This window comes from Acanthaster planci, linkage group LG05 (assembly GCF_054643075.1).
Source record: "Acanthaster planci isolate LZ-2023a linkage group LG05, COTS_SCS, whole genome shotgun sequence".
Classification (NCBI taxonomy): domain Eukaryota; kingdom Metazoa; phylum Echinodermata; class Asteroidea; order Valvatida; family Acanthasteridae; genus Acanthaster; species Acanthaster planci.
The window spans coordinates 10,159,536-10,172,487 of record NC_141781.1 but is presented as its reverse complement, the minus strand read 5'-3'; the positions used below and the strand labels follow the sequence as shown (position 1 = coordinate 10,172,487).

At 40.1% G+C, this 12,952-nt stretch overlaps 1 protein-coding gene across 1 annotated transcript; it reads right to left on the bottom strand.

The window, feature by feature from the left end:
- Window positions 1-2,205: 2,205 nt before the first annotated feature.
- Window positions 2,206-11,187, bottom strand: galt (galactose-1-phosphate uridylyltransferase). Its single transcript, XM_022240213.2, has 11 exons — window positions 10,999-11,187; window positions 9,968-10,137; window positions 8,680-8,758; window positions 8,164-8,212; window positions 7,679-7,808; window positions 7,233-7,289; window positions 6,991-7,113; window positions 6,690-6,822; window positions 6,280-6,363; window positions 5,544-5,698; window positions 2,206-4,691 (listed from the first exon to the last, which is right to left on the bottom strand). The coding sequence occupies exons 1-11, from the start codon at window positions 11,021-11,023 to the stop codon at window positions 4,620-4,622; spliced, it is 1,077 nt and encodes a 358-aa protein (XP_022095905.2). The 5' UTR covers window positions 11,024-11,187; the 3' UTR covers window positions 2,206-4,619.
- Between the last annotated feature and the right edge of the window lie 1,765 nt (window positions 11,188-12,952).

Below are 12,952 nucleotides of genomic sequence, written 5' to 3'. Positions count from 1 at the left end.
AAATTTCTTCTTGATTTTGTGTGAGAACTTTGCCCTGACGTGATTTCAAGCTATTCATGGTGACAGACAACTAAGGTAGAAAGCTTGCAGTAGCACCATGCAAGGATACGATCTCTTTGTGAGTCTGTATGGTTCCCCTGATGACGGACAGAGCATACTCTCCGAAACGTTGAGTTCCTCACGGTTCTTTTCAGAACCATACAGACTCACAAAGAGATCGTATCCTTGCATGGTGCTACCGCAAGCTTTCCACCTTAACTTTGCCCTGCTTCTACAGTTGTTCATTTGTGAACCAGTTGCAGCAGCCATGCCATCCAGTGATCTTCAAGAACAGCTGACTAGATACAGCTTTGACAACTGTCACATACATGTACATGCAAGAGTTACGCTGCTGAGAGTTTTTCCAAAAATTTGGAAGCAAAGAAAACATTCAGGTCAACAGCCAAACTCCCGAGTGAAGTCTGTTTGTGTGACTGGTACTAAGCTGACTTTTGCACAGTAGACAAATGTACTCAACAGTATTGTCTTCTCGTATCAAGATCTCCAGGAAATTGGATTCAATTTAATCCCCATTCTTGGGCAGCTGCATGTAGGTACATGTACCTGTATCTCTGTGTTGGGGCTTTTGTTTAGATGCAGCTTGACCATATGGTCACTGAGTTGTCCACAGGATAATTTGGTAATTGTGCTGGTATGTGTATCACACATTGAGGGAATAATTTGCAGGGGTTGGTCACGGCAGTAATGCATTGTGTTGCTCACCCCTTTGTTGTGCTGTCTTGGTCCAAGTGTGGGGTCAGTCTCTCTGATTGGTCAGTGGTAACCATAAGGGACAGCTAACCAATTGGAGGTCATATTTCTAAATGATATTGCTCAAGTTCGACCACTGGGGCAGATGTTGGCTGACTTGCTGTCAATTTTCCTAAGTTCATTTTGATCTTCCTTTACAGTCATGGCACCAGGCAAAATAACATTAATCTTTGGACTGATTTGATTACCATGAACATCAGCTCTGACAAAGGTTTGGGCATGGTGAAGCCAATTTTGCAAGGGAACTTGGTTGCACACACTCCCCCATGAATGGCAAATGTGTTGTGTTGGTATGAAGTGACCACAACAACCTACCCATCACTGTACCTCTTTAAAATGCTGATTTTGTTAAAATTAACGGAGGGCATATTAAGTGAATATTAATTCAACCTGGGCACAGATTTGTGTATGGATCTATTTTTGATTATGTCACATTGGACTGCCTTTTGGAGGGTGTTTCAGGCCACAGTGGGGGATTCTGCTTAGATTCTGAAGTCTAGGCCGAGCAGAATTTGATGACAAAGGCTCGAAATTAATTGGAATTAAATACTATTTAATTAGGTTCCAAGATGGACTATTTTCGGCTGTGGGTGAAACGGGTTGGCTGACATAAATACTAATGCAGATAATCTGAATATACATCAGGCTGGATTCAGGAAAGCAGGGTGCCCTCAAAATTTGCCCAAAACTGTGGCAGTCAAAAGGACAAATAGCCATCACAGTTACTGCTGATCAGACTTAAATATCTTTTCAAAGGAATGAATTTTAAACTTTGGTGGTGATCAGTTTGAAGTGGGTGGAATTATAAGAAAGCTGTGCAAAAATAAACTTCAAATACCTTTCAGAATTTTTGGCATGGACAAATAGCCATTGCAGTTACTACTGATCAGACTTAAATATCTTTTTCAAAGTAATATATTTTTAAATTTTGGTGGTGATTAGCTCAAAGTGGGTGGAATTATAAGGAAGCTGTGCAATGATAAAATTCAAATACAAGAAGTTTTGGCAGGGAATACCATGGATTTCTAAACTTCTAAATGTTCCCACCATGTTGCCACTCAGTTTTCAAAATCTTTAGATCAGTCAGCCACTCTCATTGACCACATTTTGCGGTAGCACCTGTTGTCACCCACACGCACAAAATTAAAGTCCCTAAAGCAAAACTTCCACAGACTTTGTGCTAAGTCATTAACTGCCAAATCATTAATAAGTTGATTGCTGTGATCTACATGTGCATTGCTCACTGTGATCTACAGATAACAAATACATTGACCTTTGCCCCATCCCCAACTTGCAGGTGACTGACAAACTTGGCAAACTGTGTTACTGATCTAATGTACAAACGAGTTTGACACAAGTCCACAGGCAAAACAAAAACCACCTGGCAACTTGTCATCAAGTCTAAACGTCTTGTAAATAATTTCTTTAATCTCTTTAAAGGCTAAAACTAGCACATTCTCTTGGACAGGTTCAAATGAATGGTCTACAATATTACCAGGAATTTGTTTAGAATTTGAAAAAAAAGAAATCTATGTCATGTATTTTCTTTCAAAATTAAAATAACAGTTCTAAAAATGGTGGGACTTGGGGATCAGATGCATTGGTTTTTGTCTTCCTTTAAATTTCATATAAAATGAACATCAAGAATAGGAATCTAATAGGAAAATGAAAACCTCTGTTAACAAATACCTGCAAAACTGTGTGGCTGTTGAGAAGATATACAACCTTTAACTCTTTCAGTAAAACATAAATACTGGCACCAAGTTTTGCCCCAAATTGCACGTTCGCAATACAAATCTATGCAGACCAGATTATCCCGGGTTTGCACAAGTGTCGTTTACCAAAATAAACCTGACGGTCGGTACAGTACTCAAACTACGATGTGCCGAGTACTATACCAAAATTGGCTCTATTTTCAGTGAACACTTATGACAAACTTTGCTTCGGGAGGACGCCATGTTTGTTGATGTTGATACCCACTATAGGTCATGTGACTTAGCAGGCACAATCGGTTCTAGTGGAAAATTTGGAAACAGTATCCTGCAAACGGGACTGAAAATATTCAACAGTTATAAATGATTTTTGATGGGTGGTTTGCTGCTGTGCTTGCACTTATTTGACTTACACGTAACTGGTGAGCTGACCCTGTTAGCTCAGTGGTCAGGTGGTTAAAATGTCTGCACTATGTCATGGGTTTGAGACCCACCTGAGAAATCTTGTGGAATTTTATAAAAAGCCCTTCCTTGGATGGTACTGAGTATACTGACTTTAAATACACAATGGTGAAGGGCAAAATACCCAAAATTCAAAAAGTTATTAATGACACCTCACCTACGAGGAGAACTTTGCTTTTCAACGAAAACAGTCAATCTTTGGGTGTGCACTCAAGCAAACACTGCCAACATTCACCAAACGTTTTCCAATGGATTTGCAAGAAAAAGATTGCAAGTGCTGGCATCTTGTAACTTAGCCCTCATTCTAGGAAGATGGGTTATATAATGTTAATGTTTGCGATCATTTTCTTCAATCTAATGGAACATTCTTCCTGAATGAGGGCTCGGTTACGTGGTAATGGGATATACAGGTTTCAGAAAAGTTCCTAGCTAAAAGGAATCGAGCTGCGATTTGTATTACACTTGACCGATGCAGTAGATCACTAAAATATAATATCCAGAAATGTGCAACGGATCATTAAAAACAAAGGTAACTTGACGGAAATCTTCAGACACCTTATGTAGATTGAAATTGTAACTCATCAATTTTGGGCACATGATCTCTATCTTGCAAATTGAAATGAAGACTACAAATGATAACATGAACTTCTGTGTGGTGGTGTACTAGCTAATACATGCCTTTTCCACTAATCCAAAATAAATGACATAACTTCTATATAGACTTTACTTATCACCACCGTGCATTTATACTCAACTAGATTCTTAAGTTCTTGTTTCAGAAAAAAATTGCTAGGATAAGATCAAGATATACTTGGATCAAGTAAACTTTTCATGCAATCAATTTGTTTCGGAATGTATGTGGCCTGCAGTGTTAGAAATTCTTTTTAAGACATTCATATCATTGACAGAATGTAGGTGGCCCAAAGGAGGTCTTGATTTTTTTCCTTTTCTTTCCCAAGGGGACACAAATGAGCAAACATTCTACTGAGCACACACATATACAAAATGCCCCCAAGATGGCCACTGCATGTAAGAATTCCATAGAGGATATGTTGTCATGTGACTGTCAATAGAGTTTGGATGGTAAGCCTGTGTGGGTAGGCTTCCACGGCATTAAGGGGAGGAATTTCTCTAGTGAGGAAGTAAGAACTGATTTGTGGGGACAACAAAATCTGTAATGTTTTCGGTCTCCACAATGTCTCCATTGCAACACGTGTGCTGTCCCCATAACTGCTGTCCCCACAACCTGGTAACGGGTACATGTATGTGTTTGCATGTATATGCAAGCATGTGCATGTCTAGGATAGTAACACTGCTATCAAGCTTAACGCACACATTGTACAAGTGTGCTATAATGGTAATATTGTAAAACACTGCTCACATGGGCCAGTGACATCATCTACACACCTCCTACATCCTATTCTTTGCTCCCAGAAGCTTGACCTTTTGGTGGATGGTAGGGCCCAGAAAGTTGGGCCACAGTTGAAATTTTGTGCTTCCTGTAAAAGCTGTTTGAGTTGCGTAAGCTCATGCACAGATCCATTCAAAATATTGTCTGTACGTTATTGAAGTTAGATTCAGAATTACATGTAGTTCAAACAAGTGTTTGAAGTTTGGCTTAATAGGGAGTATCTTTTAAACTAGTCCACTTTTTCCTGCCTTCTCCTTATAGTGGATGTCTGGTAGGTTGCGTAACCTCTCAGCAGCCTGTTGAGTCATGAGAAACGAAAGAAATTTATGACAAAATATCAAAAAGCCTTCCATCGATAGCCAAAATAATCACTGTGTTTCACTGTAGTCAGGAAAGTATTATAAGAACACGGGAGGAAGAAAATGTTGGGGTTAGAGGGAGTTTATTAAAGGAATGCAACTGCAGGAAATATACAGGGTTTTTGCAAACTGTAATTCTGGCTATCCTGTATATATGTATTATAAACTCTCTGCTGTTTAGCCCTCGGGTTTCTGAGATAATATTTGGACATATTCAAGGTAATTTTTATTTTTAGTGTTCAATGGCTTGCTATGTTTAGCAGTTTTAAACTCAGAACATTGTCACTTTTAAACAGTTTTCATTTTATCTTTTTGTCAGGTTCTTCGTACTTTATTGTTGCTTAGCTAAAACAACTTTGGTAACTGTCAAGACTTTTACTTTTCAAGAAATCACCAAGAAATTTTGCATCAGGTGATGCAAATTTTTTTAACTCAGTCAAGCCATGGTTCGACAAGATATGCTTTTTGCGGAATCTCTCCTTCCGCACAGCAATAATTCAAAATATGAATAAACAACTGTTTAATAGAGGGCATTTCATTCCTAAAATTACATTTTCCTTGTTATGGCTTTGAGGTGAGGTACCATAGAATTTATAAAAAATGAACAAATGAATGAATATTCTAAATGAAAATACTCCCCCCCCCCGGTTATGCTTAATTTGGGGGGGGGGTTGACTGTGTATTACCAACCGTCATAGCCGAGGATGAACTTTCTACAAACTTTGCAAATGCTTGGCAAGGGAAAAGGTTGTATTCACTGAGAAATACAAGGTAAATGTGGCTATCTACCTGCTCGGCAGTCAGGTCCCTCTGTGGCTGGGCCATCATCTCATAGCCCACCATAAACTTGCGCACGGTCGCTGATCGCAGCAGAGGGGGGAAGTACAATGCATGGAGCTGCCAGTGGCTGTTGTCTTCAGAGAGTGCCTCCCCTGTGGGAGCACCTGAAGTATGAGGAGAGGTAAATTTGACAAATTGTAAGATTAATTTGGTACTGTGCAGTTATTATGTAATATGTGTTGACACTGGCAAAGACACACCCAACAGCAAAGTGCAATTGTGTGACTTGCAGATTTTTGTGGCTTGAAAAACAGATACAGAAAAAAATGGCAACAGCAGACCAACTAGCAGCCATTGGGATAAAATGTGTCGATATAAGTGATATGGACAGCATTTTACTGTGCTTGAGTAGTAGAATTTGTAATTTGATTTTCTCTGCTGGTGTGTGTGACACACCAAACTCCTTGGCTTGGTGTTTCCATACATAACAGTGTATAAACATGCTGATGCCTCATTGTAAATGACCCCTGATGGATGTGGCTAAGGCTATCCTGCATGGTATGAGGTATGGTCCTCCTCCAATGGCAAAAGCCACAGGCACAAGATACCCTATTTTGACAGCCTCAAAAACAGAAATTATTGTCAGTATTTCATTGCTCCAAGAAAGAGGCATTCTCGCATAAGATTACTGCTAAGCAAAATAATCCATGTACATGAAACTAATCTGGGGAAGAATAATGCTTACCGTGCCAGCCCATCGAATACGGAAATGTTGTTTCAAAGAGGTTGTCATATTTAATGCACAGTCTCCTCATGATTTCAGCTAGACCTAGACAGATCCAAACCAGAGGAGTTTTATGGTTGACAATCATAAAAACCAAGAGATATTATTGCAGAACATACAAAATATGGGCAAATGGAAATATGTGAAATACAGGGGTACCATTTGTAAAACCACATGCAAGAAAGAAGCGCAACATTTAGTTTTGAAGTAAAGGATAACTTATACTTTCTATAAAACATAATTTGCCGATATGATGTGGTTCCATTGTAATAAGGCTTCTGTAGACCACAGAGTTTCTTGGAACAGTACAAAATTATTTCAAAACTCCACAATAAATACAACTCAAAATTATCAATTTTAGATTATTTCACCTTCTCGCTCTTTTTCTGTGAGATCTGGCACTCTGAGTACATGTCGCCGCGGTAACAGCATAGTTTCAAATGGCCACACAGCCCAGTAAGGCACAACAGCTAGCCAGGTGTCATTTTCTACAACTATCCGTTCCTGAAAAGCAGGTTAACAATTCAAACGCCTTCTCACTGAAAAGCACATTTAAACTTCCATATTTTGTATGACTTCACTTCAAATCTTTTACGGCAAAAGGACTAGAAGAAGTTTGGAGAGAGTCAAAAACTTTAACTGGGGGGGAGGGAAGTCGATCAAGTAACTCACCTTCTTTTCTGCCTCTATCTTGGCATATTCAACCAGCATGGGTGTTCCATGTGTCTTGTAGTACTCCCTCTGGTTCTTGTCTTTCACCCTGGGCTCATTGGGTATAAAGTTGCTGCACCATACCTAAACAAACATATTTTCCCCATAAAGTTTACTGACAGACTGAAAACTGAAAAAAGAGTCAAGAAACGGCTGCTGTTACCTTCTTGAAGAAAAATGCCCGTTTCCAGAACTAAACTGACCTGGCAGTGTGGATGGGGATTGGAACAGCCCATGACAGCACCTTTGTTCTCAAATATCTGTACAATAACCACAAATAAACACTTGTGTCAGTGCCAGCTGAACTTCATTTGCTGAATCTAAGCCATAAAGCTTAAAATGTTCCAAAATCTATGACAATACTACACACTTCAAATGATGAGGGTATGCCTCTCTCCAATGCAAAACTCCACCAACAGCCATGGTTCACTGTCTCTTGTGATATGGGAGTGCAAATTGCACCCTGGACCTTTAAAATGTTTCCATCCCTTGAAATGACCAACAGTTAGTGATGCATAGTCTCCTTTCAAAAGACTTCTCTCCTTTTATGTAACCTGCTTCTATTCCATTACACCCATCTTCCTCTAAACTGCCAACTTGAATGAATTGCCTGTGTATAACTACCAAACCATTTTTTAACCTTTCTTACCTGAACCCATCTGAACTTTGACCCCAAATCGGTGACCATCTCGGCCCACTTGTTGACGACAGCCGTGATCTCCTTCACCGACATCAGTGGAAGTGTGATGTCAGACCAGGGATGGAAGCACATCACTTGACTTGTAAACAATTAAAAAAATGATTTTTCATCAGTTCAATCTGTGCTGTCAACTTTTTGTTGGCGTCTAATCTAATCTTCCTTATCAAATGGAAAATCTATGAGGAGATTCACAGTATTTTCTTTGTGAATGCTGTTATCTAATGTACATGTAATTTTCTTACTGCAATATTATGCTATTGAGTACTGTCCATGTTTACAGATTAAGTTACATGTATTTGCTTGAATATGTCAGAACAACCACATTTCAGAACCAAAGCAGTAAGAACCTACTGAAAAAATTTCTTTCAAGAACAGACTACAATGGCAACTTTTTGACATATTTTCAATCAACTAAAAAATTTCACACTATTTACCATGTGCCAACAGCAGCTTTTGCCTGAAAAAGTGGGTGCTCACTTGGCCCTGTAAATGGCAGATGAAACAGAGCCTTGTCAAGTTGGTCATTCTGAAGCCAGCATGGATCATTGTGCTATGGATAAATCCAACCAAAATCAGTGGCAACCCCCCACCCCTGGAAATTTTTTTTGGGGGGGAGTCTGCTTTTACTTTGCCATCTGTTGAAATGCACTGCTTTAGTGGGGACACAGACTTACAGTATTTTAGGCCCTTAGGCCCCTTTAAGATAGTCTTGTTCACAGCAAACTTCAACATGGCTGGATAGTTTTGTTTTCAGCCTTTTCTGCTCTTGACCTTTTATGGATGGGGTATGACAGAAAAACCTTTCTGTGACTTCTTTCAGTATTACATGTATTAAGGAAAGTGGCTTTACTGTTCCTGCAACTGCCTCCATTCAGCTGCCAAGAAATTCATCAGGATTCTTTCAGTCATTATTGGATTGGATGGCAACAGTGATTAGTCTTTCACCTGACCTGGTTCTGGAGCTCCAGCCTGCAACATTGCTGGAAAGTCATTCTCAAAGACAAACGTACTGGTATAATCAGGATTCACCTGAAGACAGAGAAAAAAACAGTTTTAAAAAGGAGCATTCCTCCACCAAATATTTGAGCAGAGTTAATTACATGATAGCCTAAATAATTTCCTCCACCTAAGAAAAAAAGAAAAGCAACTGACTGTTGTTATTGTTAAGCCCAACTAGGGATCAACTGATGTTGGTTTTAACTGCCGATCCAATGTCTGATGTTTTAATAGGAAAATCTGACTGCTCCATGGGGCCATGGTCCGTGCATTGCGTTGTTGTGGCATGGATCGCACAGGTGTTATTTTTGGGGATACTTTACCTGGTTTTAACCATGGTGTGACCATTCATTTATCACACCAAATGAAAAAAAGCACAGTTTGTATTCATGTTCAAATAAAAAAATATGAGATTTCTGTTCACAAAAACTGAGTGTGGAGTTTGCTCCTTTCTTCAAGTAAACATTTGCACTCATATCAGCAAGGAAGGTCAAATTTTACTGATCCGATGTTTTGCCGATGTTGCTGAACATCGGCCCGATCTGATGTCCGATCTGATGATCAATTGATCCCTACGCCCAACTGTAGCATCACGCCCAAACTCTTTAAAAACAATCCAATGTGCACTTGGGAAGATCCTGAACTACACTACTGCAGTTGGACCAGCCATTAAACGATTAGTTTGCGATATTTGCCTTGGTACGAACATTAAATTATCAATGCTTATTCTAATGGCATTTTTGTTCTAAGGATCAGCCTTTTTAAATCCTCTGAATCACATACATGTATTTATCCTCCTTTATCAAAACTGGTGTGTAAAGTTCCATGAGAAGTAATTCAGGCTTGCACAAGGGTGGATCCAGGACACAAATCATTTCTTATCTTTTCTTAGGGGCCAAAAATGTGGACTTTATGGTCTTTTTGAAAGTTGAGCCAATATTTGGAGGCTTGTCACATGCTTTTGGAAGGAAGATAAATGAAACACAAGCCCTCCCCAAAAGAAATTGCCTTTCTCTCATTATTTAAATAAAACAATTGGCTCTTCTGGGGGGGAGCACTGGCCCTCTGAATCCATCCTTGGGCTTGGATTCAGCATCAACCGTGAATTGGATTGTGGGGAATCAGTGGAGAACATGTAACATAGCAAGCTGGGGCTGTGGCATTATACATGTATTGAAGTCCTAGTATTCCTTATTCGGGTGAACTCAGTGACACTGTTTCATGATTTGAAGTCCCACTTACATCTCCATGTGCCCGTGTGGCCCCGGGGCACAGGGGATTCCTGGGGTCATGCCGGGGGATGTTCTCATCTGGGACTTTCTCCACCTGTCCCTTCCAGGGCCTCTTCATCCGATGCGGAGACACCAGAACCCATTCATCCTTCAGTGGGTTATAACGTGTGTGCTGGTGCTCTGGAGAGGAAATGTAGAGGAAACCAAACACTTCTTCAAATACCTTTTTTCCAAACAACCTTTATATGCATTCAATAGTATTGTATGCAACTCATGATATAGGTTTACCTGTACATTGCACTAATCTGTACGCACCTGATCAACCAGACACAAGGTACAGATTACAGATGAGGTTCAATCTATTAACATGCTATTTCTGGTTAAACATTTGGTTTGAAATTTGTTGGGAAAATGCAGAGAACTTCCAGTTCTCTTCCAAGTAAAGAGTGCTTAAAGTGTACTTATGACTCTGGGTAACCGAAACCTGGCTGTTGATTACAGGTACCCAATTCCATGTTGTCAAACTTAATACACACCACTACTTTGCTAGATTTTGATCCAGCATTTCAGAAAGGCATGAACCCTTTTCTATTAATTACTTTCCGGAGAACTATTGGAGAAAAAATGAATAACACATCTTTTGAGACCATGTCCCGACAATTTCCCGTCATCTACTTTGGAGATGACAAGAAATGTTTACATTATTGTGACACTCAGGAAAAGCGATGCCCTTTGATTAATACCGACAATTTCCATTGCCAACAGCAGCTTCGTAGTAAAGTGGGGGTGTGGACGAGTTAAAAAATCTTTACTTTCCTCTGATCTTCACAATAATTATGGGTATCCCCCTATGGGAATCGGGTAACCAGTTCCCAAACTATATGAAAATGCACACTACTAGATAGTACACATTCAGTAGATGGATGACGGCCCCAAGACCCCCCCCCACATAACATAATCATGATAATGTGTCATCATCAACAGTGACAAAACAGACGTTTTTCCTGTTCTCCCAAACAACACATGCTTTTTCTTCTGTACCTTTCGGATCGAAGGCTTCTGCCATTGTACTGGCTTTTTCAGTGCTAAAGTAAGGAAACCAGCTGGATCACTGCAAATGATGAATAACGTTTCTTGCAATCTTGTAGGCAAATATTTCGTACATTTGCTCTAGGTTTGCCGCATCAGCTGCGGAGGCCATCATACTAAACTGATATGCTTTCAACTAAAGAGGGCGCTTCACTCACAGGCTGCTCATATCATATACGGGTCCAGTCCACTAATTCAAGCCCCATTGAAAACAGTGTAAAATCAGCACCGTTCCGCAGGGCCCAATAGCATGCACGCCAACATCCCTGAGATTTCTGAAACACAAATGAAATTCTTGTCTGGTCACTTATCTTTCAATTTCTTTTCAATTTTTTGTGGGTAAACCAATTACATTTTTAATTATTCCCACAAAACAAAATCACCCCCCAAAAAGTGATTTTTCCGAAGTCTGATTGCAGCCATTTTTCAAGTGGCAACCCTCAACTTTCGAGGGCACTGAGGACCATTTTTCAACCGTAGTTTTCAGCCCTTCTGCCCTCATGTGAAAGCTCAAAGACTCAGGGAGTTGATCCTGGCAACGATTTACACAATCTCACCATTTTGGGGGGCCAAACAATCTCCTTTTTCAAAAGATACTGTGGGGGGGGACACTTTTAATGCTAATGAGCTGGTCAGAAATTCTCACTTGAATTAGTGGCCTGCACCCATACACGACGGTTGAGGACATGTGCCAAATTGTTTAGGGGCGCCCACATGACATCATCATCTGATAGCCTGCCTTGATTCGTAGAGGGTCCAGTCCACTAATTCAAGAGATAATTTCTGGCCAGCTCATCAGCATTAAAAGTGTCCCCACAGTATCTTTTTAAAAAGGAGATTGTACATTGTACAGGCCCGTTGCCTGACCATAGACGGGGGGGGGGGGGTTCGTCAAACCCAAAAGTGGAACTTTTGGCACTGTGAACACATTATGTTTATGCAAAGGCCTATTATAATGTGCTTTGGAACACAACATCGAACAAGTTCCATGTTACGTTTGTCGCGAACCGAAGGATGCATGTAACAATTGTATAGGACCCTTACTTCAGCTTTCAAGTTTACAGCGTATTGTAAATTGGCCTGGTAGTGGTGATGTATTTGCTCTTCACCCAGCACCTTGAAACGGGCGCTGGGTGACGGCGAGTGAATGATATGATCATTATTATTTAAAAAATCTCAGAAAATCCCACAAAAAATTCAGAAGCCCTAAAAAAGTGATACATTCTAGTAAATCATTATTATCTCCACTCACCTAACTAAAAATGGTTTTAAAAAAATACATGTTGGAGCGCATTTCATTTTGTACTTCGGAAAAAAATCGGAAAATCGGACCAAATGTCATTGGAACTTTGTAGCGGGTATATGAAATCGACATTTATGAATTAAAATATTTGGAGCTTAATTAGACTCACCTTTTGTGAAATTGGAGATAAAATATTGCTCCAAACACAGACATTAGAAGCGAAAATTGGAAGTGCCCGTAGGGTCCGCGCCACTTTCCAGTACGCATTCTTATTGTAATGTGAAGCAGCGCGCGAACGAGTGTTTTCATTAACCCTAACAGCCCTGAATCCTCCAATATGACTCCTGAATATGACTTCTTCACCCCCTCCGTCTTCTGTTTTAAACTAGTTTTATTTATTCATTCTTTTTTAGGATGAAAGGGGGGGCGCCCCCCAAATCTGCCCCTGACAAATTGGCCTAAATGCCAGTGTGGGCACCGAAGGCTTCATCAGTTACATGCATGACGTTCACAAAGCCGACTACTTAAAGTTCTCACTGATGTACCCCATGTATGTGCAAGCGTGTACAGAGTACATAGTACATGTATACAAATCATGCACGTACCTTTGAACGTCATGCATCATGTATGACCATTTTATGCACAACTCTATGGGACCTTAGC